This window comes from Rhodnius prolixus, unplaced genomic scaffold (assembly GCF_049639745.1).
Source record: "Rhodnius prolixus isolate KJV_2025 unplaced genomic scaffold, Rpr scaffold_2, whole genome shotgun sequence".
Classification (NCBI taxonomy): Eukaryota; Metazoa; Arthropoda; class Insecta; order Hemiptera; family Reduviidae; genus Rhodnius; species Rhodnius prolixus.
Window position 1 is genome coordinate 14,609,735 of NW_027411592.1, and position 26,093 is coordinate 14,635,827.

Genomic DNA, 26,093 nt, shown 5'->3' on the forward strand with positions numbered 1-26,093 from the left:
TAAACCATATTTTCAAGATTCTCTGAATCAATCGGAAACCAAAAGACAACCTGTAGGTCATTTCAACGCAAACTGATACTGCAAAAAAAATCTTAATTCAAAAATGATTTATAAAACTTGCTGATGGAATTAAAAAATTTCACCTTTTAACTTTATTCCAACTGCGAGCCTTTCGATACGAGAGATTTCTGTCGTTAATACTTCAAACTCACATCCTTTTTTAATCTCCATTTTTGTAAAGTTTTTACCAGATAAAATGTAAGGTTGGGACGATAATCAGTGTGTCGGAGAAGAACTGATCATTCCAATCTTCGATTATTGAGCACTATTTGCATGAAGTAGCCAAACGAGACGCCCTATGTGTGATGTTGAAGGTGTTGTAGATTAACCAAGAAAGAAATATTTTACGTCCAAAAAGGTTTTAAAAGGTGTAGTGGCATTTATCTGTAAACGCATATCATCAGGAACTGACTCGAATAAGTTTTCTTTTAACATATAGTGTGAATGGTTTGTGGTCGTACAGAGCATCCATCGTACAATGTTTAGTAGTGCGAATGCTCCGTACAATCACATAAAGTTTTGTAAAATGTAAGAACGATGCCAGTGTAATGGACAGCCTTCACTTTTTCTCAGATTCTCTTCGGGGACGGCGTTTGACCTGATCAAATGCACTATTTTTGTTTGTTCGGCTTGCCGGCATACGAGCTCGTAAGTCCAGTTTTCATCATAAGTAATTCCGACCCAAATCGGCATGCGCTTTGCTGGGATTTAAGTTGGCACGAAAAGCTTTGAAAGGACCTTATTGTCGCCATTCCTGATTGTTCCCAAGTGAAATATCAAATTTGGATTTACTACGACATCCGTTTTGGAGTTATGCTGGACTCACATACCCTCTCTCGTACAAGGCTCCCACTCACTTAATTCAAAAAATCACTCTTTCTTATTCATAGGACATGAAATTGAATAGCCCAAATGCTTGAATTATTTCTATGCTATCTTCTTCGAAGAATAAACGCGGATAAATAACTCATATTTTCGTAAGTTGGATTTTAACCAAAAGCTTCAGTTTTGGAGTTTTTTTAAAAAAATTTAAATTCAATAAAACAGATTTACAGGAAGTAAAAATATTGAAATAAAACTTCACTTTTATGAACGTTTATGGAAGTAAAAAGTTGAAAGAAAAATTGTTTTAAATGAAATTCGTAACAAAAAGTCTACAAATTTTGCTGTAGTTCATAGAGTAGCTTGTCCGCAGATCATAATTTGTTAGTGGAGCCTCTAGAAAGTGCTAGACATAACATAGTGTGTTCGCAAGAGAGGTGTATGAACGGCGATATGTTCTATTGAAGGTGGGTCAGCGCTCCTTCCTCTACCACCAATAGAACACCTGACTGTCAATTCTACTTTCATGCCACTATTACAGAAAAAGTGCGTAGGATATAGTATTCGATTACTGTTTTTCTTTTGCAAGCTGTCAGAATTTCTTAATTACAGAAATATGAATAAAGATTCCCTACTGAGCACATAGTAATTAATGTAATATTTGAAAAGTACTAATTAACAAATCTTCTACTCATATTTCTATTGAACCGCTGTTAACCAATAAGTGAGAGAGAAGCCGTCCGTTTTACTATAGTAACACTGTTGTTCCAAAAGTGAAGACGATAACTTTAGGGTAGATGGATGTAACAGAACTATTGTGATGGGAATATAAAGAAATGGGAAACGAACAACTTTTTCGAAACTCACTAATTGCACAATGATAACAATAACATTCATTAGCTCATCGGCGCAGAGTTCAAATTAAAAAGATTTAACGAGAAAGCGGCGAGACTTAGCCATCCTCCTATTGCCAAAATTTCTGCCGGCATTTTCTTGAATTTGGGTAGTGGCACGTACATAGGCTGGTGTTTAGAGTTAAGTTTCTAGCCTATGTTGCCAGCTATTTGGTTAACGTGAGAATCAACCACTGAGTGATATTTTTTAATTGGCTCAATGAAGAAGCCTTCTTAGGATAAGCCTCCATCTTTGGAGGCTTTTGAATAGGAGAGATGGTTATTCAGGACCAGCTTGTGACGCCGGTAAACTGGGCAAGTCCAATTGAGCATGTCTTTTTATGGATCACTATAGGCTCAAAAAACTTTTTAACAGGAGACCCTCAGCAGGTGGAGAAATTTACGTTTTTCTTTCAGCCTAAATGCCAGTTTGTACTAGGGCACCTTTGGCACAGAGATCGAAGATTATTAAGGACAAACGACTAGAGATGTGAAATTCACCTATCTGATAAAATGAGGTTTTTAGTGCTAGCACTAAGTGGCCGCATTTTGAGCCTCCTTTGGCTGTAATGCTTGGGAAATAGGAAAGCAGGAACTCTCCTAATTATTAAAAAAAGAAATTATTGCCTTTTCTTTTTGCTTCTCGTTCTCTAGCATTTATATTAGTTGCGGTAATCGACTAATAAAATAAATGTAGGTGATTATTCTTAAAGTTTAGAAATACTCGGATGTTTCTTGCCGCCTGCAGCGATTACTTCAATAGCTTGTGTTGAAAATACTCTTTAATACTTCCGTCCATCTGGGACCAAGAAAATGATAATTTTATTTCAATTTAAAAAAAGAATTTCATTTAATGATAAAACTATCTTCAGTTAACTTTTTCAGACTCTAGAATTGTCATGTTTTACAATTAGTACAACCTAACACAGCATCGCTGTAAAATAAACTCAAACAATAAATAAAGATCTACAAAAGCTTATTAGCCCACTTTTTTTTAAATACAAATATTTTGGATTTCGAAGGTCTGATTTAAAAGAGTTTATATCCTAAAAATAATATATGTATATACGAAGATCGTGAGCCACTTTCATCTCAGGTATTCAGTTCGAGTCACATCAGACACGCCACCTTCATATTACTAGATCTCAAAAGACGAACATACTATTAAATATATAACACTTCAATACATTGGCAGCATTTTTATTTGAGTAACTCACTAAACGATTGACGGTCATTTCTAGTTATAGTTTTTCTATAACTATAATAATTTAACAACTAAGGTCTCTAGACTATTATTTACTTACAAAATCTATGACGTGGGAGCAAACAAGCAATCTCTGCGCTACTTTTATTTTATTTCCTTAAATTAATGCGTGCTTTTGGTGCACGAAGTATTTTTCAGTGCACTGCTGGCCTCTGGACAGTGTACTCTTGTTACGAACAAGGGAGTTCAGCACCGAATTCAGCTGTTAGAGGTTTCTAAAGGATTTCTGGACCAGAAATCTCCGTGAAGAGTTCAGTGAACTGACCATTCCTCTGTGTAAACAAGTTTTCGTTTTTGTAAAATCTGAAACCAAGTGCTATCGCTCAAGACATGTTAAAGAAAATAAAATAAAATAAAAGTAAATGTACGGAAACGCCAACGACACACTTACAGTAGATGGATCTGCAAATGAAAAGTGCTGTCAGCTTCCGACCGGAATGACGACCTAGCAGCTGTACATCTGTTAATGAAGATTGGTTACACATGTCAAGAGTATAACATGTGTTTTATTTATGTATGTTTTTAATGTCTTTTTCTTCGATTTTTTTTATGTATTTGCAGACTTAGCCTTCGTTGTTACAGCGCTTCTTTTTAAACAAATTCAACGAATGGATTTCATTATTAATAATTTAAGTTTTGTCTATAATTAATAAATTGAGAGGTTATTACTTTACTCTATAGAGCGTAGCAGCGATCGGTATCGCAGGAGATATTGTGGTGGGGACTGTGTACTTCACTAATACATACATACAAGAAAGATAAACTATTAAACGTGGTTGTAGTGGTTAATAAGTTTAGAATTTTATATGAATATTTCGCTGTAAACAGAACACAGTGAATACTAACTTTTTTGCCAGGCAGAAACTTTACATCCTGCAATGCGAGCTTGTCTATTTCAAAACAAAATAGAATTACCTAAGTTTTGATGTAATTGTGAAATTTTCTTTTAAAAAGGTCGATATTACCGTGTGTACCCTTAATTACAAGTAGAACTTTGAGGCTATCCCGGAACTTTTGCTTTTAACACTGATTTACGCTTTACGTACAGCTTATAAATATTGTCTCTTTTCTCTTCTCGGTTTCTAAAAATTATAGCTTTAAAAATTGTGATGCGTAAGGAGCTGTAGTTTTACGAATTAAAATTAGTGGATCAATTTCGCGAGTTACTATTCTTGTGAGTTCATTTCTTCTTTTTGAGATTTGTCATGTTGGAAGGGAAAATTTCTGCGATCTGATTGAAAATGATAGCGAGAGATATCTAAAAGTCTTACACTGAGTTCGGAACATCTATTTGCTTCATGAGAATCTTGTGGATGATGAAATTATTAGTTTTATGAATGTAAGGAGATTATTTTGCTAAAAGTTTGTTAATTTAATTTAATTTTTCAAGAGAATTATGCTTTCAAAGTCATTTATATAACCATTTCTTTGACATTTTTTTTTTTTTTAAATGAAATTTGTTGATACTTGCAGATTAATTTGTTAACCATTAACCAAATTCTGGCAGAAAGGCCGACTTTACCATTGCTATAGATAGACTCAAGTGAACTATCCTTTCAATTCTTCAGGGAAGCATCCGCGTGAACAAAATAGGTGACCCGCAATATCTTCTTTGTAGGCAATCCTATCCTCTGTAATGTCTTAATTACCTGAGTTGTTACCAGTCCTCTGATAGTTTCGACTAATTGATAAGCAATACTTTGTTTTCCAACTGATCGGCACATTTAGTTTTCTACCAGGTAAAAGAAAAGATATCAGAAACATATTTATGGAAAATCTTTTTCTTTTTCCCTAACTGTAAAACAATGATAAGGTAGCATTGATTAATATAGCAAATTTATTAACTTTTCAGATGGAGCGAAATGAGAGATGAGATAATTAATCTGACTGGGTCTTTGAGAGTCGCAGGAGGTAGAGACAGGCAAGCCAGGCCGATCGTCATTGTGTATACCCCCCAACATATTCATTCGTTCGACAAGAATCGTTTAGAGAAATCCGTGCACTATATATTATCAATATTTAGGTAAGCAGTAACAATAAAAGTATTCTTTTACTTACTTAAAGCATTGACTCTGGGTTCTTGGCACGTGGCTTATTTAAATTTACAACAGCTCAAGTTGAGCTTTTTTTTAATGCACTGCTGGCTTTCGGACAGTGTTCTTTCGTTACATGTAGCAATATCCATTACCGGACAGTGAGTTGTAAGAAGCTCCTAGGGCCGTGATGGCGAACCTATGAAACGCGTGTCAGAGGTGACCCTGCGAACTCATTTTGGGAAACGCATCGAGAGAGACAAAAAATTATAATATAATTTTAAATAATTCTTGAGTGATTGGTGGAGTCTTTAAAGAAATTACGGTATTTATTTAGAGTAAGGATCTGTCAAACTTTCCTGAGATCAGTTATCAAAAAGTGGGTCATTTAATAAATCGGTTTTCTACTATGTTTGCAAATATCAAAATACATATTATGAATGTTTCTGTATGTGACACGGCACCAGAGTTAAGTTAGGGTTTTCCGAAATTTTTATACGCTGAGCTCAAAAGGTTCGCCATCACTGTCCTATGGAGAGAAAAATCTAAGGACTAGCAGCTGGATTTGAACTGCAAATTCAATGCGCTAACCAAATAGCTAATCTCATCTCTCACGTGGTATATTAAAATTTTGCATTGTACAATTGATTTCAGAAGGTTGGCCAACCTTTAAAAGCAATTGTAATTTAATTCTTTCAAATATCATGCCTTTATTTAAGCTGATTGGTAAGCATTCTTACCGAAATTGGTTTGTTTTTTGCTTAAGAATTAGATTAATCAGCATAAAATCGTCGTGCATCTTCAAAACGGAAGTGTGAACTGTTCCACTGTGTGCATTAAAAACAAAATATTAAATTAGTTAAAAATAAAATTACTTTGACAATAGTGATGACACGAGAAGAAAGGGCATTACTTTTGTGGTAGCAGCGCAGAAATCCAATTGGAGACTCACTAGGCTATGTGTACGGCATCTACTTCATGGACTTACCGATGAGCCAGCGCAGGTTATCGTTGTGCGGCCGGAAGCGTTCTGGGACAAACGGGTCGACAATTGTACCAGATCACAACAGACTTCCGAGGTAATTATAATTAATTCCACATTTTTTTCAAAACAAGTAATTTTTTGTTTTGGGCTTTTGATGAGCAGTGTTCATGCAGCGATTCCCACTCACCACCTTTTCCTATCGTTCCAATCTTCTTCTCCAATCCTCTCGCGGCCTTTCCTTTCTGTACGTCCCCTATCCATCTCTTTCTCAGACGTCCCCTTCTTCTTTCTTCCGGCATGTAGGCCATTATTCGTTTAGGCCATCTGGTTTGTTTCTATTCTCATAATGTAGCCAAACCAATGGAGGCTCCTCACCTTGATGTAGTGGTGAAGATTGATTTCATGGCCAACTCATCGCCGAATTTCCGCGTTAGTAACCCTCTGCAGCGTTTAATCTTAATGAGATATTTCGTTCACACACATATTGTATATTCAAACCTAACTCATCCTTCATATTGAGGATCTTCATGGCTTAATATCCAATGAAAACTCCTAATTGTTTTTTTCGCACTGCATCAAAGTAAAAGAAAGCATGGATACGTTTAGAGCAACCTACTTACAATCACATTAATTTCATAAATTTACCATAATGCTAAGGGCTACTTCTGAAAAGAGTGTGAGTATTCTCAACACCCATTTTGATTTACAACTATCGTTATATTTAGACGCCACTATAGTCTAGCGGTTAGAGGCGAGGACCGCAAAGCTAATATGCATTGTGGAACTGGGTTCGATTCCACGGTCTGTGCCTTGGCTTTTATTTTATGGTTAATATGAGAACATTATATTTTATAGTAAAGTAGGTTTAATAGTAGCCTTGCCTCCGTCCACCATAATCGGTAGTTAGAAGCAAAGCTACTTAAAAAATTAGTTATTACTTTAGTATCAGTATATTTAATAATAAAGCGATTTACTACAACTTTTAAAAACTGCCTGATTTTTAGAGATTGGACATATGTTAATTTAATTGTATGCCACACAATAAACTCCAAAAGATATTCTTAACTTCTAGTCTAGCAACCAGATGTAATAGTACTAATATACTTAACTAAATTATTTTTTTTTTCTAAGACAGACAATGAAATCCAAGACCTACATAACTCGGGAATCGAACGCAGAACCACTTCTTAGCTTTGAGATCTGCAGAATAAAATGGGCTAAACCGTTAAATATAAGTTGCTTTAGCAAAATAATAGAAAATGCAGTTTCAGATGCACGATTGTACAAATTAGGCAACAATGTCTGTGATGTCTGATATGTTCACGCTCTCTCATCGACAATCTTCCTAACTGTAATCATTTATTATGTACGAGACCGTGTCGACTAGACTGTTCGATTGAATCTGATGAAATTCGGTAAAGTGTTTTACTGGGATTTTTTTTTAAATTTAAATTTTTTATTTTATGAATCTTTAATCTTACAGTTAGAGAAAATATAACTTGAGTAGAATTTTTGAAATTTTATCTGCAATATGAAACCTGAATAATTTGGAGATACATGAATTTTATTTTTAATTGTGTGTGAAGTAGGTGCATGTGAGAAGCGAATTTAGTTTGGCATCCTCTCCTAGCACTTACCAGCTTTTATGATTTGATTCCTTGATATGAAGTGAATTGATCCTAAAAGTTATATATAAAAAAAAAACCTTTCAAAACCAGACATTGTTTACAGGCTGATGAATCTAAACGTACAAAACGAAAGTGGGTCTCAAGACTCTGACATATAGAGACATACTTTCTCACAGTTTAGGGAGGAACTTTCTTTTTAATATGCGTACGACACTGACAGTCACGCCAGTGAAGTCTCACAACATCCACGTGACCTTTGGTCTCCTACTTCAGGAGAAATATTTATGTATACAAATACTACATTTATATACTATAGTTAAATTTACTATATGCCCTATATATTGTAAAAGGAAGAGACTACGTCCCGGAAAATGTTTTATTTAAGATTTGGACAGTATCTGTCATGGATAATCAGTACACTCGGACGCCAAGTGTGCTGGATGATAAACGAAAGGAAGGAAAAGGAAAAGTAAACTTCATAAATACGACATGATCAAAAAGTTGAACCTAAAAAGCAAAAAATGAAGATCTTACGATAATTTCAATTGAATAATTTGAAAATAAATTATTTCTCTTAACTTTATTTATTTCTTTATGTAATAAAAGAAAGAAATGGGTCATATGTATAATTTATGTATTTTTTCTGCTTATAAACAATATATATTGGAATGTAGTATGGTTTAAGGCGTGGACAGTCACAAATAGTGTGCTGACCTTGTAAGCAAGTTAATAACTTACTATTTTAACACTATTATCTTCATGAAAGTACAGTATTTTCTAATCACTTGTTTACAGCTGTTTTCACACTTACATATACGGATACTCTTCGTAGAACCCAGAAGATGTGAAGTAAACGCTTTAAATGTCATATTCCCATTATTAAAAACAAAACAAAATTAGGTGTAATTGGGAATAGGGTGTTAAATGACCTGAATTCAGCAGAGCAACTTAGTATGTTCGTAAGCGTGAACTTATTGAACAAATAACAACAAATTTCATGGTTTTTAAACTATTTTCAAAGCCTTATTTTTTCATTAACCTAGAAAAATTTATTGAGTGTTTGGTTTTAAAGTTTAGGCAACAAAACTGGGACAGATAGAGAGTTGTTGGTTTGATGTAGTACGGTTTTCAAATCGCTGAATACAGTTTTGAGAAACCGCTTCATAAATTGATGAATTTGTCTTCCCAACAGATTTCATTTTCCATTTCGAAGAGAAGGAAAATCCTTTAACTGTACATCGCATCCGAATGTAGGCTAGATGTTTCACATGTTGGATGTAGGGAGTGGTTATAAATCCAAACTCTGCTTCTTGAAGGATTTATTGAATGGTTGTCTTGAATCCAGAAGCGGGCGTGTAATAACTGGTTTGCTCAGGGCGCCAATACAGCTTTACACGCCCCTGTTGTGAATGAATTTGTGGGCCGTGACCTAGGGTTCGCCTCTAGGTTGCTAAACCCAAGGTACTAAATACAGCAAAAATTCCCTTTGTTCTAATGAGTGCAATTCAGTGTAGGAGTAACAATTAACATACTACTCCACTTATTTTTGCTTTGTCAGTTGACCTAAAGGTTTCTTCACGTAAAATGTGTTGCATTAATAACAAATTTGGTACCTGCAATTCATCTCTGCTGTAGCATAAGATATGGTAGATGCATAATCATTCCGAGCATTTGCAGATTTTGTAAATATCATCAAATATTCATAACTATTTAAATTCACTTACACAATGTAAGTAAAGCCACAATAATATGCAGAGAGATGAAAATGACCACTTAATTTTGGTTTGAGGCATCTTATTCCAAAGTTAGCTCAAGCAGGATTAAACGATGGTGCTTATTCCACCTTGATGACGTTAAGCACACTTGAAAGTTTTCTGTTATTTTTTACTGTTCATGGCAATTTCAAGTTCATTCGTAAGAAACCTTTACATTGAAATTCTTTAATTTATTTTAAGTCTAGAACTGTAAACTCATAAAATGGCTATAATAAAATATACCAATCATGTCATTTCATCTATTAAAGAATTTACCGGATGTAATATTATTACGGATTCAGTGATATGACCATAAAAAATACTTGTTCATTCTTTTTAGTTAGTTCTTAGATGTCCTTCTAATAAAAGTAACCAGGTACACACAACTGGAAGAATACGTGCGAACATCCCACAGGAAGAGAATCAATCAAAGAATTTTTTTTTTTGTAATTATTACCTTTCTTACGGTCACATTTTTTCATTTGCCTAAATGGTCGAGTATTAGTGATTCGACTTAGATAATAACGGCTTTCGATTAATCAAAGAGTAAGATTCGATACGATTAACGGCTCTCTTTGCGTGATCCATTTTTGATTAAACGGATCCAGAAATTACTCCATACAACATCATTAAATCGTAGAAGGCCCTCATAATAAATTCATTGTTTAGGAGACCCCACCTTTACCATGCCTTTGAAGTTTCCAAGTCCTGCACAGCATTCACTTTATTTGCTATCATTTCAATCAGTAATGATCTATTTATTAATTATCGCGTTGTTCCAAGACAAATAGTTTTTAGAAAATTATATAGGTACTTAATTAACCTTTTGCTTCACCCGTCATAAATAGAAATTCTTTTCGTAACTTTTTGGCTAATCTAATTCTGATCTGTTTATACTTATGAGGGAAAAACCATTCTTTTCATTTCAGCCTGATGGTTTGGGTTTTACTGAGGGTTCCATAAGGTTCTCACGAATCAGGACTCACTATACATTACTCTCTGGCAGTGCACTCTTACCGAAGAGATGGCCTGCATAAACACAGAGATCGGCTTGAAGCCGATTGTAGAGGTTGTGGAACTCTTGTCCACAAAACTCCCGTCATGGAACTTGACAACGGGATTAGGGAATTTTTAAGCGTGGGTGTATGTATATTTGTGCACATGCATTGTGTGCTCGGGTGGGTGGTGTTGAGCTAAAGTTCTATGGGTGCGCTAGCCCAATTAGTAGAATACCAGCCACTTCTGTGTAGCCTTTAAGTCGCTCTTTATGACTTCCAAACCAGAAACAGACCAATTCTGTCCCCAATTCTTCAGAGGAGCTATTTTCATTTTTTGAGCTTACTTTTCCAAAAAATATTTGACTCAATTGGAGCCAGGTAGGTATGGAGAAGAAGGAAAAAGGCAGAAGCAGCTTTTAACTATGTAGTAGCGAATGGGTTTATTAAGCTGGAAAGGTTGAGTCGGGAAGTGGCTACCATTAGAATGTAGTCAAGTTGATTTTAAGAGGAAATGTTCAATAATAGAAAGACGGCCGAAGTCAACGTGGGTTGGTGGTATAACCGCGGATACAAGAAACCTACTAGCCATCAAGAACAGGATAACTGATGCATAATGTTGGGTTGCCGGCAGAGGCTTGATCAGGATTTTGGCGGCCTCTGTGTAGTACCTAAGTGAGTTGGAAGAGAAGGCTTTTTTCCTTTTTTGCCTTCCAAGATACCGTTTTAAAAATATTACACCAATAGGAACTTCTTCGTTTCCATTTTTTTTTTTCTAGAAAATATATTTTATGAGGAAGCAGAACAATGTCAGGTCGATTTATTTGACATTTACCCCATAAATAAAATGATAGCAGCTAAAAGAACATTACTATCAAGTACACAGTAACGCTAAGATTAGTAATTAATAGAACTTATTTCTGCATTCATAGAAAATGATTAAATAAAGCGGCAACAAACAGTAATAATTGACTTAATAAGTATTGTATTTCTTTCTGTTTCAGCCAATATACGTTCCTCTTTCAAGACTGACAAAATACATAGAATTATCTCAAGTGACCTCTGACCTAGGAGGATCTTTGGATTATGACCATGATAACTGGATTGAAGACAGAGTTGTAAGTTGGCTGCTTAACATTCTTTATTTTTGATATACTGTATCTTTGTTACAAATTGAAATCAGAATTTTTTAATTTGCAGCAGTTCTCATATTTATTTATTTAAATTAACGAAACAGCTTGAAAGCCAAAATCGTTAAAGTCATACAAAAAATAAATTGAGTCAATGACAAGTAAACAAAAAAAAGAGAAACAAGTGGATACTAGAAGTTTTTGCCTTTTTAAAAAATTGCTTATCTTTTTATCTGATGCAAACTTCTCCAGATTCGGGCACTTATTACTTCCAGCTTGAATAACATCTGCCTATAACTTTTCTATTTGCTGACTGTGCTCAGCAGAAATGAAGAATGTTATTCATTGAGGTCTGAACCTGACAGACAGAACGCAGATCATTCCTCAGTTGTTTATCCTTAAGGAATTCTAAATTCACCTCGTCGTTATTGCACATTTTAGGAAGCGGATAAAAAAAAAAAAAAAAAAAAAATGAAAAATAAGCTTATTTAAACGCTTCGCCTGTTGAGTACCGATTTCAAATACTGGAGACTCAAGGAAGACCTAACAAGGAAGTAATATAGGATTTTAGTGCTTTGGAATCCTGGATATCCCTTAAAATTCTCCACAGGTTTAGTAGCTGTCTTTTCATCAATGTGCTCTTTGAATTGGAGTCTCTGGTCCAAGAGCACTCCAAGGACCCTAATTTTATTTTGGAGAGAATCTCCAAGGGTGTAAGAAGCCAAATGCAGGGTATTTCTTCCTAGTGAAGTTAACTGCCGCGCATTTAAACATTGTTAAAATCAAAGAAGTTCTTTTCAATCAATCACTCAGGTAGTGTCCTCTAACGACGTAAAAAAGAAAAAAAGTTTTGAAGCACCGGCAAAAAAAGTCTCTTGCATTTTTGAAAACGTCTGGCAAATCAGTCAAACAAACAGAAACATCTGAACTTTATTAGTTCGGTGAACTACAATAAAACATCATCCCAATCTAAGAAATCGCTTTATACCACTTGGCGAACTGTGTTCTTCCCTTCAAATACGATGGAAACTAAGTGAGTAGCAGATAGTGATCTTAAAAGATCCCGTTACTGTTGCTGCAAGACATGGGAGATTACATGAAATGCCTTGCAAAAATCAATGTTTAACCTGGAAACATGCAACCCTAGTTCAAACGCCTACAGAATGTATTTATGAAGCGAATCAGATTAATCTCCGTTAATCAGTTTTGATGTGCAGAAAAAAATTTATTTAACGGAGTTAGATGGTTGGAGATCGTGACTTTGTAAAAGTTTGCTGAAACCTTATAATTATGAAATGTACTTTTCATTTATGTATTTACTCTTCTTTAAAATTTGTGCAAGCTTCAAATTTCTAAAATCATATTATTGCTTATCACTCTTTAAGGTTTCAAATATCTTGTCCTCCTGACTTTTTCAGCGAATTAGATTGAATAATTTTAATTACCCAAATCAATATAAGATTAACTGAAAATATTTTTCTTGTAAAATAATTTTTGAATTGTTTTTCAGAAAGCCGAAAGATTTTTCCGAGAAAACACGGAAACCCAAACTGAATTGGAAAGAGTTACCAAAATTCTCACCGGTGCCAAACAGGGAGTTAACAATGCAGCAAGAACGATGACCCAAACTTCGGCCACTTATAATAATACTTGTTATATGGCCAACAGTCTTATTCAAGAAGGTAGATCAGTCCTTTAATCTAATCTAGAATCAGAGCCTCTCTTGAGATGAACATTTAGACGGGTATTAGTCTAAATAAAAAAGGATACATATTATTATAAGTATATAATACCATATTAAAACCTGTAATAATCATTGCCACTTTACAAGTTTTGTGATTGATGTAAGAACTGATTCATAATATATATATGGAAATTTGTATTTTTCAACTTATTTTTACAGGTCGAAATATGTTAGATGAATTTGGTATAGCAAAAATAACAGAAGTTATAGGCCAAGATATACTAGATACAAGAAATAAAATTGACAAACAGCTTGGTTTGGCAAGAACAAGGCTTCTTGCTTTGCATCAAGCATGGGCTACTCTTCAAAAATCTATAGCAGATGCAAAGGTCTGTTTTTAGATTGTTTCATCAGAATTTTGCATTTCTAAGTATTCATATGTTATTTAAATCAGTATATCTGTATTTATTAATAGATTTATTATTTAATTATTCTTAAGAAATGTTTGACATTTAGAAGTAAATAAACTAAAGAGATCTCGTAAAGGGATACCCGCAATCTCTGGCTCAGTATCAGGTTTCTACAATTTCCCTGGAGGAGTTTGTGCAGGGTCGATATCGGTGATTTTGGTTAGTGCAGTTAGCATGGATTTGCGGTATTAGTTGTTATTGACTTTAATAGAATGTCACAGTTCAATGCACCGTGCAATGCAATAGTTTCTGAACTATTTATGGTTGGATTTTTACTTTTTTATTAGGGTGTGACATTTGCAATGCAAGGAAAATCTTCTTTTTCCTTAATGAATATTTGTGCAAATTAAATGAAAAATTTCATTTATTTCCTCAGGAAGTTACTAAATTAGAAGTCGGAGTTAAAGATGTCACTGAATGGGTATTAAACGCTGGAGAAGATTTACTTTCCTCTCATAATCAAGTTGGATATGACATTCAATCAGCAGAACAATTACGCAGGGAACACGAAGCGCTTGAACTTAGTTGCAGGGTAATCATTTTTCATTTACAATATTGTTTTACTATTGCAGAAGCTAATTTCGGAATGAAACGTATTGTATTTGGATAAAATAATGTACAAACAAGTAAGACTCCGATGTAATTTAGTACTTTCAATTTTCCTCTTGTAATTTATTAAAATACCTTTACATGTACATATTTTTATTTTAATAGGAAACATATGGCCATTATGCAGAACTTTTGCATAAAATAGAAGCTTGTAGCCAAATTGGTGTAGTCATACCTGACGATTTACAAGCCCAAAGAGACTTCATGGATTTTGTAATTAGAAGTTTTGCTACCAGACTAGAAAGGCGCAGAAACATTCTTATATCTTCAGCAAGATTTTACAGGCTGGTCTCAGAGGTTAGAAATTTTGTCTCAATTTAGGTGTAAAAGGCAGGGTGTAAACGGTCCCAATACTGTCACTTAATACCATTCCCAGTTCTGTTCTCTACAATTTCTTTAAATCGTAATTTAAAACATATCTAATTCTTACTCTTCGGGGGATTTAGAATTCGAGAATTGTGGTAAGTCGAAGTCATGAGAGCGTATCATATTGCTTAATTAGCTAAATTTCTTTACAAGTACATTATTTTAATATTCTTGTATATATTTATATTTATAGTTTTTTTTTGTAAGCGTAATTTCCAATATCTGGTACTTGCAAAATACTTAAGATACCAAATTTATAAAATATCTACCTAAACATTTTCATAAAAAGCAATTTATTTTGATCTTTTAATATATCAATATTTGGTATTATTATATTTACTAAAATCATTAAGAAAAGTACTTAAATATGCATTACTTTTCAAGCCAGAAACATGAAACATCTGAAAATTATTAGCATCAGAAAACATGATTTTACTCCAAAATTTTCGCACATTAAGTTATTATTTTATATTTTAGTATTTCCAAACTACAAGTGACATTTACGAAAATTTAGTGATGACACCAAATCTAGAACAATTAGATAAAGCCCATGGAACATTGATGTTACTTCAAGAAAGTCAAAATAACATTGGTATTTATTTAAAATTAGCTAATATATCTATATAATATAATTTAGCATTGTGGCAGGGTACTCTTTAATATTCGTTGTTATAATCATGCAGTATAGTACTAGTATATTTAACGAATAAAAGATAATATTTTAAAACTGTATTAGTTAACAACACTTACACTGGCCTAAACCAATGCGAATACTTTTACACATGTTATCAATATATACTCGTACGTTGATAGCTTTTCTTTAATGAACGTAATTAAAGAAAAGAGGATTCCCAGATCCCGAGGATTCAGATGCCTTCACTGAATTGCTACAGTGATAAGGAAGGGAGCATTGATAAGCCATGAAGACATGGAAGTCGAAGAAAAACTTATATCTAAATTCAATGTTGTTATTCAAATGAGAATGCATTTAGCAAGGATTGTGGAAAGATCAAAATGATCAATCTGAAGTCCATTAGGTCAGATGCGTGCCAATTAGAAACGAAAAGCGGAATTCAAAGGAATTTTGAAACTTTGATGAATTTAAATTCAATTCAAAGCTGTATTTATTAAATAATCTAAAGAACTTTTGGAAGCATGCATTTTTTGTTGGATTAACTCTTCTTTTTTTTACAAATTTTATTTCAAATACCGATCACAAACTAATTTAATCCGTGTAATTTTGCCTTTTCATTCCTTTGATAGACTTACTAGAAGATGCGCTGGTTAGAGAAGGCGAAAAGTTAACAGACTTATTAGCGATGCCTGTTAAGGATGCTCTTGGTCGTGAGATAAGAGTGGAATATGGTGCTGATATCCTAAATATTCGTGAGATCTTAGATATGACAAAGGCAAGAAGTGAACTGTTCAGGGATAACGTTGAATTACAAAGAGTTACCTTGGAACAAGCGTCACATATTTATAATTATGAGAAAGATGCCACGCAGGTTTGTATCTAAAAAATTTGTCTTGATTTGAAATTAATGATTAGAAGTAATTAATCTTTAAGGTTTTTATTATCTGTTTGTGTGAATCACGATTTAAAATTTTGAAAGAAAACATAGTGAATCAGTACCTTAGTTAGCATCTACTCAATATTCTGTTTATTTTGTACTTGCAATTAGATACCATATTCGCAAAATATCTTCCGAAAAATTTCACAAAAACAGTTTTGTTCTTTATTATTTATTATTTCAGTCGGGCTTCGTGTCCAACTTCCAAATTAGATATCGTGGACGGAGGCGGGTAGCAAACATACATAACAATAACTTAGTCACACAAACCATTAAATAAAATTCAAGTCCTAATCCGGGAATCGACCCAGTACCACAACATATTAGCTGTACAAGCCTAGCCTCTAACTGCTCGGTTACCATTGCGCCTAATTTGGATCTTTAATTAACGTTGTTATATATACTGAAATCACTAAGAATCGTACTTAAATGTGCATTATTTGTCAAGCAATAAACTCAGAAGTATCTTAAAAAAATCAGAAATCTTGATTCTACTATAAAATTTGTGCACAGTAAGTTATTATATTGTATTTTATTGTTCCCAAACTACGCCTGATATGTTATTTACTAAAATTTAGTGATGACACCAAATCTAGAATAATCGGATAAAGCCATGGATAAACTCGACTTCTTATATTTGTTTTAATGATTTTACAAATAATCAAATTAATGCTTTATAAGACCAATATTAATAAAAGAGAAACTCCATCATTAATTGGAAGATAGGAAGACTTCTTTCAATAAATATTTATAGCTATTAACATTGTTCTACTTAATTGATAAAATTTCTTAACGAATTATATCTCTTAGTTTGGTGAAAACATTGCTGAAGAGTTGGTTATCACTTTGAATCATTTTGATAGTAATAAATTTTTCAGGCAATAGTTTGGTTAGATGATTTATTTGAAGTAATGCTAAAATCCCATTGCCAAGTTGGATGTAATGTTACTGAAATTCAGCATCAAAAAGGTGAACATCAAACCTTCGAAGAAACGGCAAAAGTGAGTTATCTATACAAAAGATATAAAGTAAATTAAACTGTTTATAACTGTTTTATTGAACAAAAAATTGAAACTAGATTAAACATGTTTACAATACTACTCTTTTCTCTTACAGGGCACGTATGAGTTTGGATCTCAATTGCTCAATGCTGCTCTATCATTAAGGCATTCCTGTAAATTATGCGAAGCAGATAATCTTGCACTCACCACAAGATTAGAAGAATCTTGGCAAAGATTGCAGTCGGCAGGACATCATCATATGACCAGATTAAGGGTTACAGCGGTACTTCATAGAACCTTAAATAAGGTATTGAATTAAGAATGTTCATTGTTCTTAAGTTTAAACAGTTTCCTGAAAATGGTTTCACACTCGAAACACATTGATGACGGAATTTGCAGTTTACTTTTTAAATTTAGTTTTCTGAGACTTTGCAAATAAATCATCAATTTACTTTAAAATTGAAGTTAATATTCCGTGACTCATTTCAAAGTAGTTGTAAGGTGGAAGATAGATAAACGATAACTGATAAAAATTAGATCAGTGTATTGGTGCTGATAATAAAATAATTTTGTTTGTTATTTGATAGCACTGTGATGAGCTGAAGGAGATGACTGAAAGAGTACCAACAGTAAAGGGCGAAGAATTAAGGCAATTAATGGTTTCTAGAGAATCATTGCTGTTAGAAGTAGCCCGAATGATCCGGTTGGCTAGATTGTTGAAAAGTCGACTCAGAGAACCACTATGCCCTCAACAGTTAGTACAAAAAAGTCATATATACTTATGTTAACTAGTAGAAAATAATATTTATATGAAAGCAAAAATGTACCAATATTAATTAATTTAATAAATTCAGACAACTTTATTAATATTTATTATAGAAATCAAATCTACTCGTCGGAAAAATTGATCATTTCACTTTTACACCTCACAGTTGTTGATGATCCCTTACACAAAAGTCTAACAGGATAGATTGTAGAAAATGAGGTCCTGCGGCTTCTCCAGAAACTTTTAAAATGAATTTCAATGGTAAATGAATCAACTACCTAGAAGTGATTGACCTATCATAGGCGCTGAACATTTTTCGAGGAAAAAACTACATACTAAAGAGACTGGGGTGACTTTACAGACTGAACTGTGACTACTGAAGAAATAAACTTTCTGAGATTCTCGAAACTGAGTTTGTCAAACACTCCCGCGCCTTAGGAAATCAATTTTTTTAAAAAAATATTTTTTTAAACTAAACATAAAACAAAATTTGAGTTTTCTATGAAAACTCAAATTTGAAATCTTGTTGAATGCAATATTTTTTCTCATGAGGAATAAGAGAAGTATTTCAAATTTTTTTAAAAGTTTTAACTATTCTCATCCTTAATCATTTTAATTTATGTACCATTTCCAATAATCTGTTTATTCCATTGTTGAACATTCTTCTGTCAGAAAAATGTAGAAACATTTGAGTACGTTTTATTTTAATGTTAAAGATTTGGATTTTTTTTTTTTTGTACGTTTACCTTTCTAGATGTTAATTATTTTTTTAAATATTATTTTTACTTCAAAAGAATCATTAGAAATAACAAACATATTTCCTAACATATATATCTATGTGTAACAATTGTGAATGTGAGTTCTTAGTAATTCTATTTAGTTTCTGGCAACGAACCAAAATAAGTAAACTGTTTTTAAAAAAAATTAAATGCAATTTGGTAAAAAAAAATTCTATTATTTAATACATGATAAATTGAAAACAGTAAATTAATTTTAAAAACCATTATTTTGCTTAATTATGGCTAATGTGTGCCTGATTTTTAGATAGTAATAAAGCGTAAACATTAAAAATACACAGTTGTTTCGCAGTTTGGACATTTCTTTTCTTGTTTCCATTACTCCTAGTAACAACAGGTGCACGATTCTGTCTAATTTGTGAATGTGAGTTTTCACCAGATATAAAGATAGAGGTCCCCTGCTTACATCACAAACTGCAGTAACATATGTATATATATAAATAATTATGGCTATGTATATATATATACATGTTTTAGTACATAGTAAAGTAGCTCCCTCGATTTTTTTCTGAACTACTTATAAATATTAAAAACACGGTATTTTAATATGATTAAGATACGTTCTTGTGGGCACTAGTTTTTGGGTAGTAGAGAATTGATAAGGTAAGGTTTCACTCCCCATTTCGTTAAGTGCCATTTCAGTAAAATGGTTTTACGAATTGTATAAAGTTATTTTACGTTTCTCGTTATTTTTGTCACGTTGATTGCAGGGTCTTAAAGCCTTTAGTGGTCTAATTTCTCTAATACTTTTCTAGAAATATTATTTGAAACATTTCTTTAGGGGCACTTCTCCAAGAAATGGCTTCTTTTTTTTTAAGTACCAATATCAGTAAACTGTTAGGTTTGGAGTGGTATATTGTTAACTTAATTAAATGAGTAGGTAAAATTTCGTGATTAATGAAAATTCCACTACCGACTGTACCACTTTTGAACTTTCTACACGTATGTTCATTACTTGTGAGAACGGTAGGTATAGGCCTCTCTCTGAATGTCATTTCAGATTTTTTGTTCAGGGGTTAGAATTGTAAATATATATAACCAATAAAATATCCATATAACCAAACTAGTACAAATGTGCAATTGCTGCTTATAAACGGAAATTCAGAGTTTGAAGAATCTGTACTTGCGAGATCTTTTGAAAACTGCAGTAAAATAAAATCATGTGATTTTTCACACTAGTTTCTTTTTATTTTCTTTTTCTTCTTAATTAGCAAAGACTCAATTTCAAAAACTGTGGCACTATCCTTGTACTTCTTCTTGTAGGGAGTTGGATTTATTACTTTTCTAATTTTTATTTTACAGTTTGTTTTCATTTTAGGTTGGACTATTTTATTTATAGGCATAAAATTTTCTCTCTTAACAGATATTATTTCTGTTTCCTGGTAATTTAAGAGAGTCAAGTAATCTGGATTTTTTATTTATTATATTTTAAAAAATTATATATGGATTTATTTTTTTAAAAAAAAAAGGTAGTAAAGGAAGTAGAGATGGTAGTAAAGATTAAATTAGTTATTTAAAATAGGTTGAACACAGGTTATTTGCTTTTTAGTGGAAGGGATTTCTCATAACTTGGATATAGCGAGAGAAGTTGGCTGCAGATGTAGTTATGGTTTGAGTGAGGTAGCCGAGTTAAAAATTAGTCCACTGAGTTTGTGTGTACAGTGAGAACGCGATGGGTGTATAAACCGCCTTCGCTGAGTTTAATATCTGGCTATTATTGATGACAATGCAGGTAAGCGTTATCGCAGGTTATCATCTCCTGACGGCGATTGATTTATTTATTTCTACCGATCTAAAAGCTAAAAGAACAAAATTTAATAGGTTAGAAAAGAGTAAAAAATAAACGGTGTTTAATTGTGATTCATGAATAATCAGAAGTTTGTAAAGAAACATGGATAACTTTTTTCCTTTTCTTTTTTTTTGGTGAGGAGGAAAAATCTGTTCCCGTTGATCTTTCACGGAACGGGATGAGAGATCAGGTTCAAGGCTCTGGTCAATTAGCTGTGTTGATGTATTTAGGATTTTTCGCTTACAATTACCACCCGAAACGTTCATGAATTGGAAATTAAGCATGATCAAGTTTCCCATCACCTCTTCAACTACATGATTTTTTCAATGTTTTGAGAAACCAGTTTTTATAAAAAGGCAATCTGCCATATTTATATCATAACATGGACTTACTTCTAGTTACCCATATCTACGCTTTTGTTTTTTATTCTCTTTTTTTATAATCCTACGAATCTACCTAATTTCTTTTTCTGTTGAACATAAATAAGATAAGTCAATAAATAGTTCTACTATTGAATCAATGTTTTCTAATGATTTTTTTTTATTACGAATGTAATAATTTATCAAACCTCTAAGAGGAAAATATTTAAAAAACAATTCTAACTATATTTTTTGTAAAAAATTAGTGATAAATAAATAATTAATCAGAATGAAGAGGTACAAGAGTAAATTATGGGAGCTTGGATTGACCAACCATTTATTCTGAAGAGGGCAATAAATTTGCCGAAACGTCGGTGAAAAAGAAATTTGGTTTAAAAAAGATTTTTGTTTTTGACCGTTCCTCAATACTACAAAAAATAATTCCTAAGGCTACTACATAGTTTAATCAAGAGATCTAGTGAAATATTATTTCTTTATTTCTTTCTTTCTAGTACGATAGCAAGTATTGCGATCGTTTTGATATTTCGACGCGAAGTTTGCACAGGGAATTGCATGTTTTAGAGGGATTGAAGTCACCTGAATAGGAATAAAATGTTTTTAGCCAGGATTTGTGTTTGGGTCATTATTTCAAAAAAAGAAGTTAAAGGATGCTCAAACTTGGTAACTCGTTTAGATCTTTTCGGATTAGATTTTTAAAACAATACTAGGGAAGGGATTAGCTATGAGGTTAGCATACTGGACTCCCACGCGGAGGTCCCGGGTTCGAATCCAGCTGCTGACCCTTAGATTTTCTCTTCCTAGGAGCTTCTTACAGCACACTGTCCGGTGATGGACAGTGTTGTTTGTAACGAGAGAACACTGTCCGGAGGCCGGCAGTGCACTGGAAAAAGCTCCGGGCGCTAATGACCTCAGCTGTTGAAGCGCCTTAAATCACACACACACAAAAAATACTATTTTCTTGAATATAGCGTTTTTGTTTTTCTTTTAACTTCGATTTTCTAGTACACATGAAGGCCCATCACTTTAATCTGAAATTTTTACCAATAAAAATGATTATTTGGAGATAATACTTTTCTGATTTAAGTTTTGTTGAAATTCGTGTATTAAGTTTTTTTGTTTTTCCGAAAGTTGCTGGAAAGAAACACGAAACGTTTTGCTCTATAGTTTGAGAGGAAAGTTCGAACAGAATAGCCAAAGGACTTGTTATGTGACAGTTAGGTAATTCATACTATAAGAATTGCTGCAGTGTATCTCGCCATCACAACATAAAATTTTATATGAATTATTTTTAGAACTATTCTATTTTGTTATTATTACGAACAAACTGAGTACTTAATCTGTTAGGTATTATAATTCATAACTTTATACAAATTTGTTTATTTATAATTTTACTATTGGAATAAATAATATTGTAAGTAGTAAGCTTTTTTTATATAAAGATAGAGAATAGGGGAAACGTGTTCCTTCATTAAAACTTGTATACAAATTCTGGCCATCAGACATCAAAATATTGACTAACTATTCCTTGTTTTGAGTTTCAAATCAGTAAAATGTCAGTTTCAGAACTTCATATTTTTTTTCTCATGTTCAGTTCATTTTTAAAAGTAAATTAGAAAAGTTTAAAATATCTCTAATTCTTTAAAAGATTTTATCCTTAGACGGGCTCCATTGTGAATGAACAATCTAGATGTTGTACGGCACAGTACTTCCAGTACCCATCTGTATCCCGAAACCTGAAATGAAATAAAAGGAGAAAATAAAACAGAAAATGTACAAATTTAACATAAATGTTTGATTATCATTATACCACTAATATAAAATTAAATTTCTTTGGTAATTGTATTTTGTATAGTTGTACCAAGGGTAATTTAAAGTCTGAATCACTTAGATTGAGTCATTAGTATGTGTTTACTCCTGAATGTATCATTATCCTCAAACAGTGTCTAGAGATGAAAGAAAAAAAAAGAATAAAATGATTTTAAAAGTTCATATTACTGCGGTACACACACTCAAAATAATTATTTATATTTATACCAATTTAAATTTATTTAATTTAACTACTCAATTTCTTCCTCAAAAATAGCATGTCTTGTTGTAAACACGCCACAATTATGGAAACCAATTATTATTTTTTTTATTCCACATCACTTTTTACACTACATTGGTGTTATTAAATGACTAAAATTTTTCAAAAATTTCTGTAGATACATAAAAAAAAAGTTTGGAGATTTAATTTCGTTTTTTATTCTCAAGAATTTGGATCCGTTACAAAGCGTCTTAATAAAAATATCCATATGTCTATTATTACAATTTGGCTCTAGTAGTCAAATTTATTTATAACTTTATGTCCCATTGAGAAACATTATTGATGTCCTAACTATATGAACTCTATAGTACTCAATCTCTCTTTAACGTGTTTATGGTTTCTCAAACCCAAATATTAAGTTTTTTGGGTAGAAATGTATCCCAAAACTTTTTTTTTTTATTCTAAAATTTGGCCTTGGGCCAAAACAATTTTAATTAGATTATATCTAACCAAATTAGGATGTCAAAACACTAAGAGGAAGTGTTCTTTCTAATTACCAGTCTTCATGAGTCTGATGACTACAAACTATATTGTATTGATATTTTGACTCTGTAGGTTGTTTCTATATAGACTATAAATCCTTCAAGTTGTTAGTTGAATCAATAGAGAGTTTTTTTAGAAAAGCAACTTCATACGTCAGTAAATTTACTTCATAAATAGTAGAGAATAGTAGTGAATGATGCTAAAGCTATACGAAGTGATGGATATCACAGATCAGCGAACAGAGATCAGTTGGTTTCAAAAATGTTTTGGGAGTAATTCAACCTCAGGGTTATTGACAAGATTTGGGCGACCATTTGATGACTGAAGTGGGAGTTTAATAGGAAGCTGTCAAGGATAAATCCATTCTTAAGTACTATGCGAATTTGCTGCAGAACTTCATATTTTTTTTCTCATGTTCAGTTCATTGAACCGTTACCTCTGTAGTTTAGAAAATGTAAAGAAGGAGATGTAGGATAGTGCCGCATGACCTTACATCAGAACAGGCCGCCAGCAGAAGGGCTACTTATCATTTGCTCTTTAAAAACAATAAAATATTTATACTTTCAAGAGAATATATATTTTATGGTCGAGGTTAAAAAATAACTTCTTCATTAATAGTTATGCTGTTGAGAGGGATATAATAATACGTCGAGTTGGATACGTCTTAAACATAATTCAGTATTGATTTACAGTACTGTATATTACTGAATGGGTCCTTCATCTGAAGGCGAATCCTGAGTATTAGAACTTGATCCTTCTTCTGCACCCCTTCCATTTTTACTCCCTTTACATAATTATTTTACGTAATTTTAGTCCAGTCTTCTGGAGCCTTGGTGTAAGATACATTATTGAGAACTAGGACCAACCAAAGCCCACCATTTTTGAATGGGAAATCAGCTTTCAAGATTCAGCCCCTCTCAGATGCCCTTATCCGTTTTTAGACCAAGGAAAATAAAGTTAAAAGCAATTTTGGAGCCAGATCGTCGAAGCATTCGACGTGTTCAGAAATGAATTCAGGTTCATTAAGTGCCTTTTCCCAGATCATGTTTGTGTTATCCAGTGCTTACTGCTTTAGTACCGAAGTCTTCGACCTTTTCCTTCAAATTCATTAACATTCTTTTTCCCATCGCATTTGGGTATATTATTCAATTCTGTATATTGCATGTTCACTGACTAAACCCAGTCTCTAATTATTATGCACAAAATATTTAGCATCTGTTCTAGTGCTACATTTTTTGTTTTCTCCAGCGACAAATTTTTAAATACCACAAATTTAAGGCAATTTATTAAATTTGAAAAATTGATAAAGCAATCTCAATGAATAATTAGTTCAATGTGAGGATGAGGCTATGATCTATATTATTTAAGAACATTAAAAAAACTGTTATTTATGCCAGCGCTAATTAAGTTTCGCATATTGCAAATGAGCTAAATGAGTCATTTTAAAATGTGGGGCAGAAATGCTGCCAAAATATAACAAATTAATGTAGGTATGTACATTAATTGTGTAATAAAAACAAGCCACTTCTAAAAAAATGTGCGTTAAAACGATTAGTTATTTAGTAAAAGATTCAATCAATTTGTTTTTTTAAGCATCCAAGTTTCGAATATTGGGGGGAAATATTATCCCAAACAGTAGCTCCTCTAGTTGTACTTCTACTAGTAACCCTTTTCTTTGTCGTTTCTTTCTCGAAGTTTTAATTGCTTGGTTTTACTCCCTTACTTTTAGCTGTATTCTGCCACATTTGCTCTTTGGAACTCCTGCAGGATAGATAACTTATGAAAATGATAGCTGTTTCATAAACATACGCAGGGTACTGTGGTGAGGATTAGTCATCTGGTGTTCAGCAGATTAAATTTGCGCCTCCCTTGTTTTGGACCTTTCTATATTGAAAAATATGTCGTTCCCGCACACGCACCAACCTTTCACAGAAATTAACAATGGTTTCGTTGATTTTGTTATTCAAATTTCTTGCTTAATCTAGCCTTTTTTTTTTTTTAAGGGAAAAGGAGATAAAGAAACTTTACAAGCTAATTTTTAAAATTGTTTTTATTTACCTTCAACTCCACATAAAGCTATTACAATCACCATTGGTTTTATTTTCTAAATTATATATACAATTTGTTTCAGTGCTACTTACTGTTTCAGTAAATTTGGTACTTTTTTTTCTGCCATTTTTTTACTCTGAACTTAGAAAAGTGCCGCATCTTTTTTGTGAATGAGGCAGAAGGAGGCCCTTCTCCTACCTTTAGGTATTTGTATCTTTTGCTATACTTCTAGAATGAGAACAATAATCTATAGTAGTTGAAATATTCTCTTCCTAGCTTTAACATCTGTACTCCTATTCTGTCGTCGTCTGGTGTCTTTTGGTTCCTTTCTATTTTATAGCTTTGGCCAGCAACCATAAGTCATGAGATTAGTGATTTTTTTTTTCTTGTCAGCTTCATCTACTTTCTTTTTTATTAGTTGAAATCCTAACTATACGGATGAACACCCATTTTCTTTCAAAATAATAATAATAAAAAA

The 26,093-nt window shown here is 32.7% G+C and overlaps 2 protein-coding genes across 6 annotated transcripts in view; one reads left to right on the forward strand and one right to left on the reverse strand.

Annotated features, from left to right (window-relative positions):
* Window positions 1-3,197, reverse strand: part of LOC141449064 (uncharacterized) — a 28,489-nt gene extending 25,292 nt beyond the window's left edge. The window contains exon 1 of the mRNA XM_074118117.1: window positions 3,080-3,197. The gene's annotated coding sequence lies outside the window, so the exon portion shown is untranslated. The remainder of the gene's footprint in view (window positions 1-3,079) is intronic.
* The window catches only part of LOC141449063 (SEC14 domain and spectrin repeat-containing protein 1-B), a 47,155-nt gene that overhangs the window by 12,541 nt on the left and 8,521 nt on the right, over window positions 1-26,093 (forward strand). The window contains exons 1-13 of one of the 5 annotated variants that reach the window (XM_074118114.1): window positions 3,535-3,553; window positions 4,892-5,062; window positions 5,959-6,151; window positions 11,439-11,552; window positions 13,075-13,246; window positions 13,468-13,637; window positions 14,095-14,250; window positions 14,433-14,624; window positions 15,171-15,285; window positions 15,957-16,198; window positions 17,143-17,265; window positions 17,381-17,572; window positions 17,853-18,019. In XM_074118114.1, coding sequence (XP_073974215.1) covers window positions 4,902-5,062; window positions 5,959-6,151; window positions 11,439-11,552; window positions 13,075-13,246; window positions 13,468-13,637; window positions 14,095-14,250; window positions 14,433-14,624; window positions 15,171-15,285; window positions 15,957-16,198; window positions 17,143-17,265; window positions 17,381-17,572; window positions 17,853-18,019 — 1,997 coding nt within the window. In that variant the 5' untranslated portion in view covers window positions 3,535-3,553; window positions 4,892-4,901. Of the gene's footprint in view, window positions 1-3,534; window positions 3,554-3,974; window positions 3,994-4,239; window positions 4,379-4,637; window positions 4,779-4,891; window positions 5,063-5,958; window positions 6,152-11,438; window positions 11,553-13,074; window positions 13,247-13,467; window positions 13,638-14,094; window positions 14,251-14,432; window positions 14,625-15,170; window positions 15,286-15,956; window positions 16,199-17,142; window positions 17,266-17,380; window positions 17,573-17,852; window positions 18,020-26,093 lie in introns of those variants that run through there. The other 4 variants (XM_074118115.1, XM_074118112.1, XM_074118113.1 and 1 more) reach the window with 4 other exon arrangements.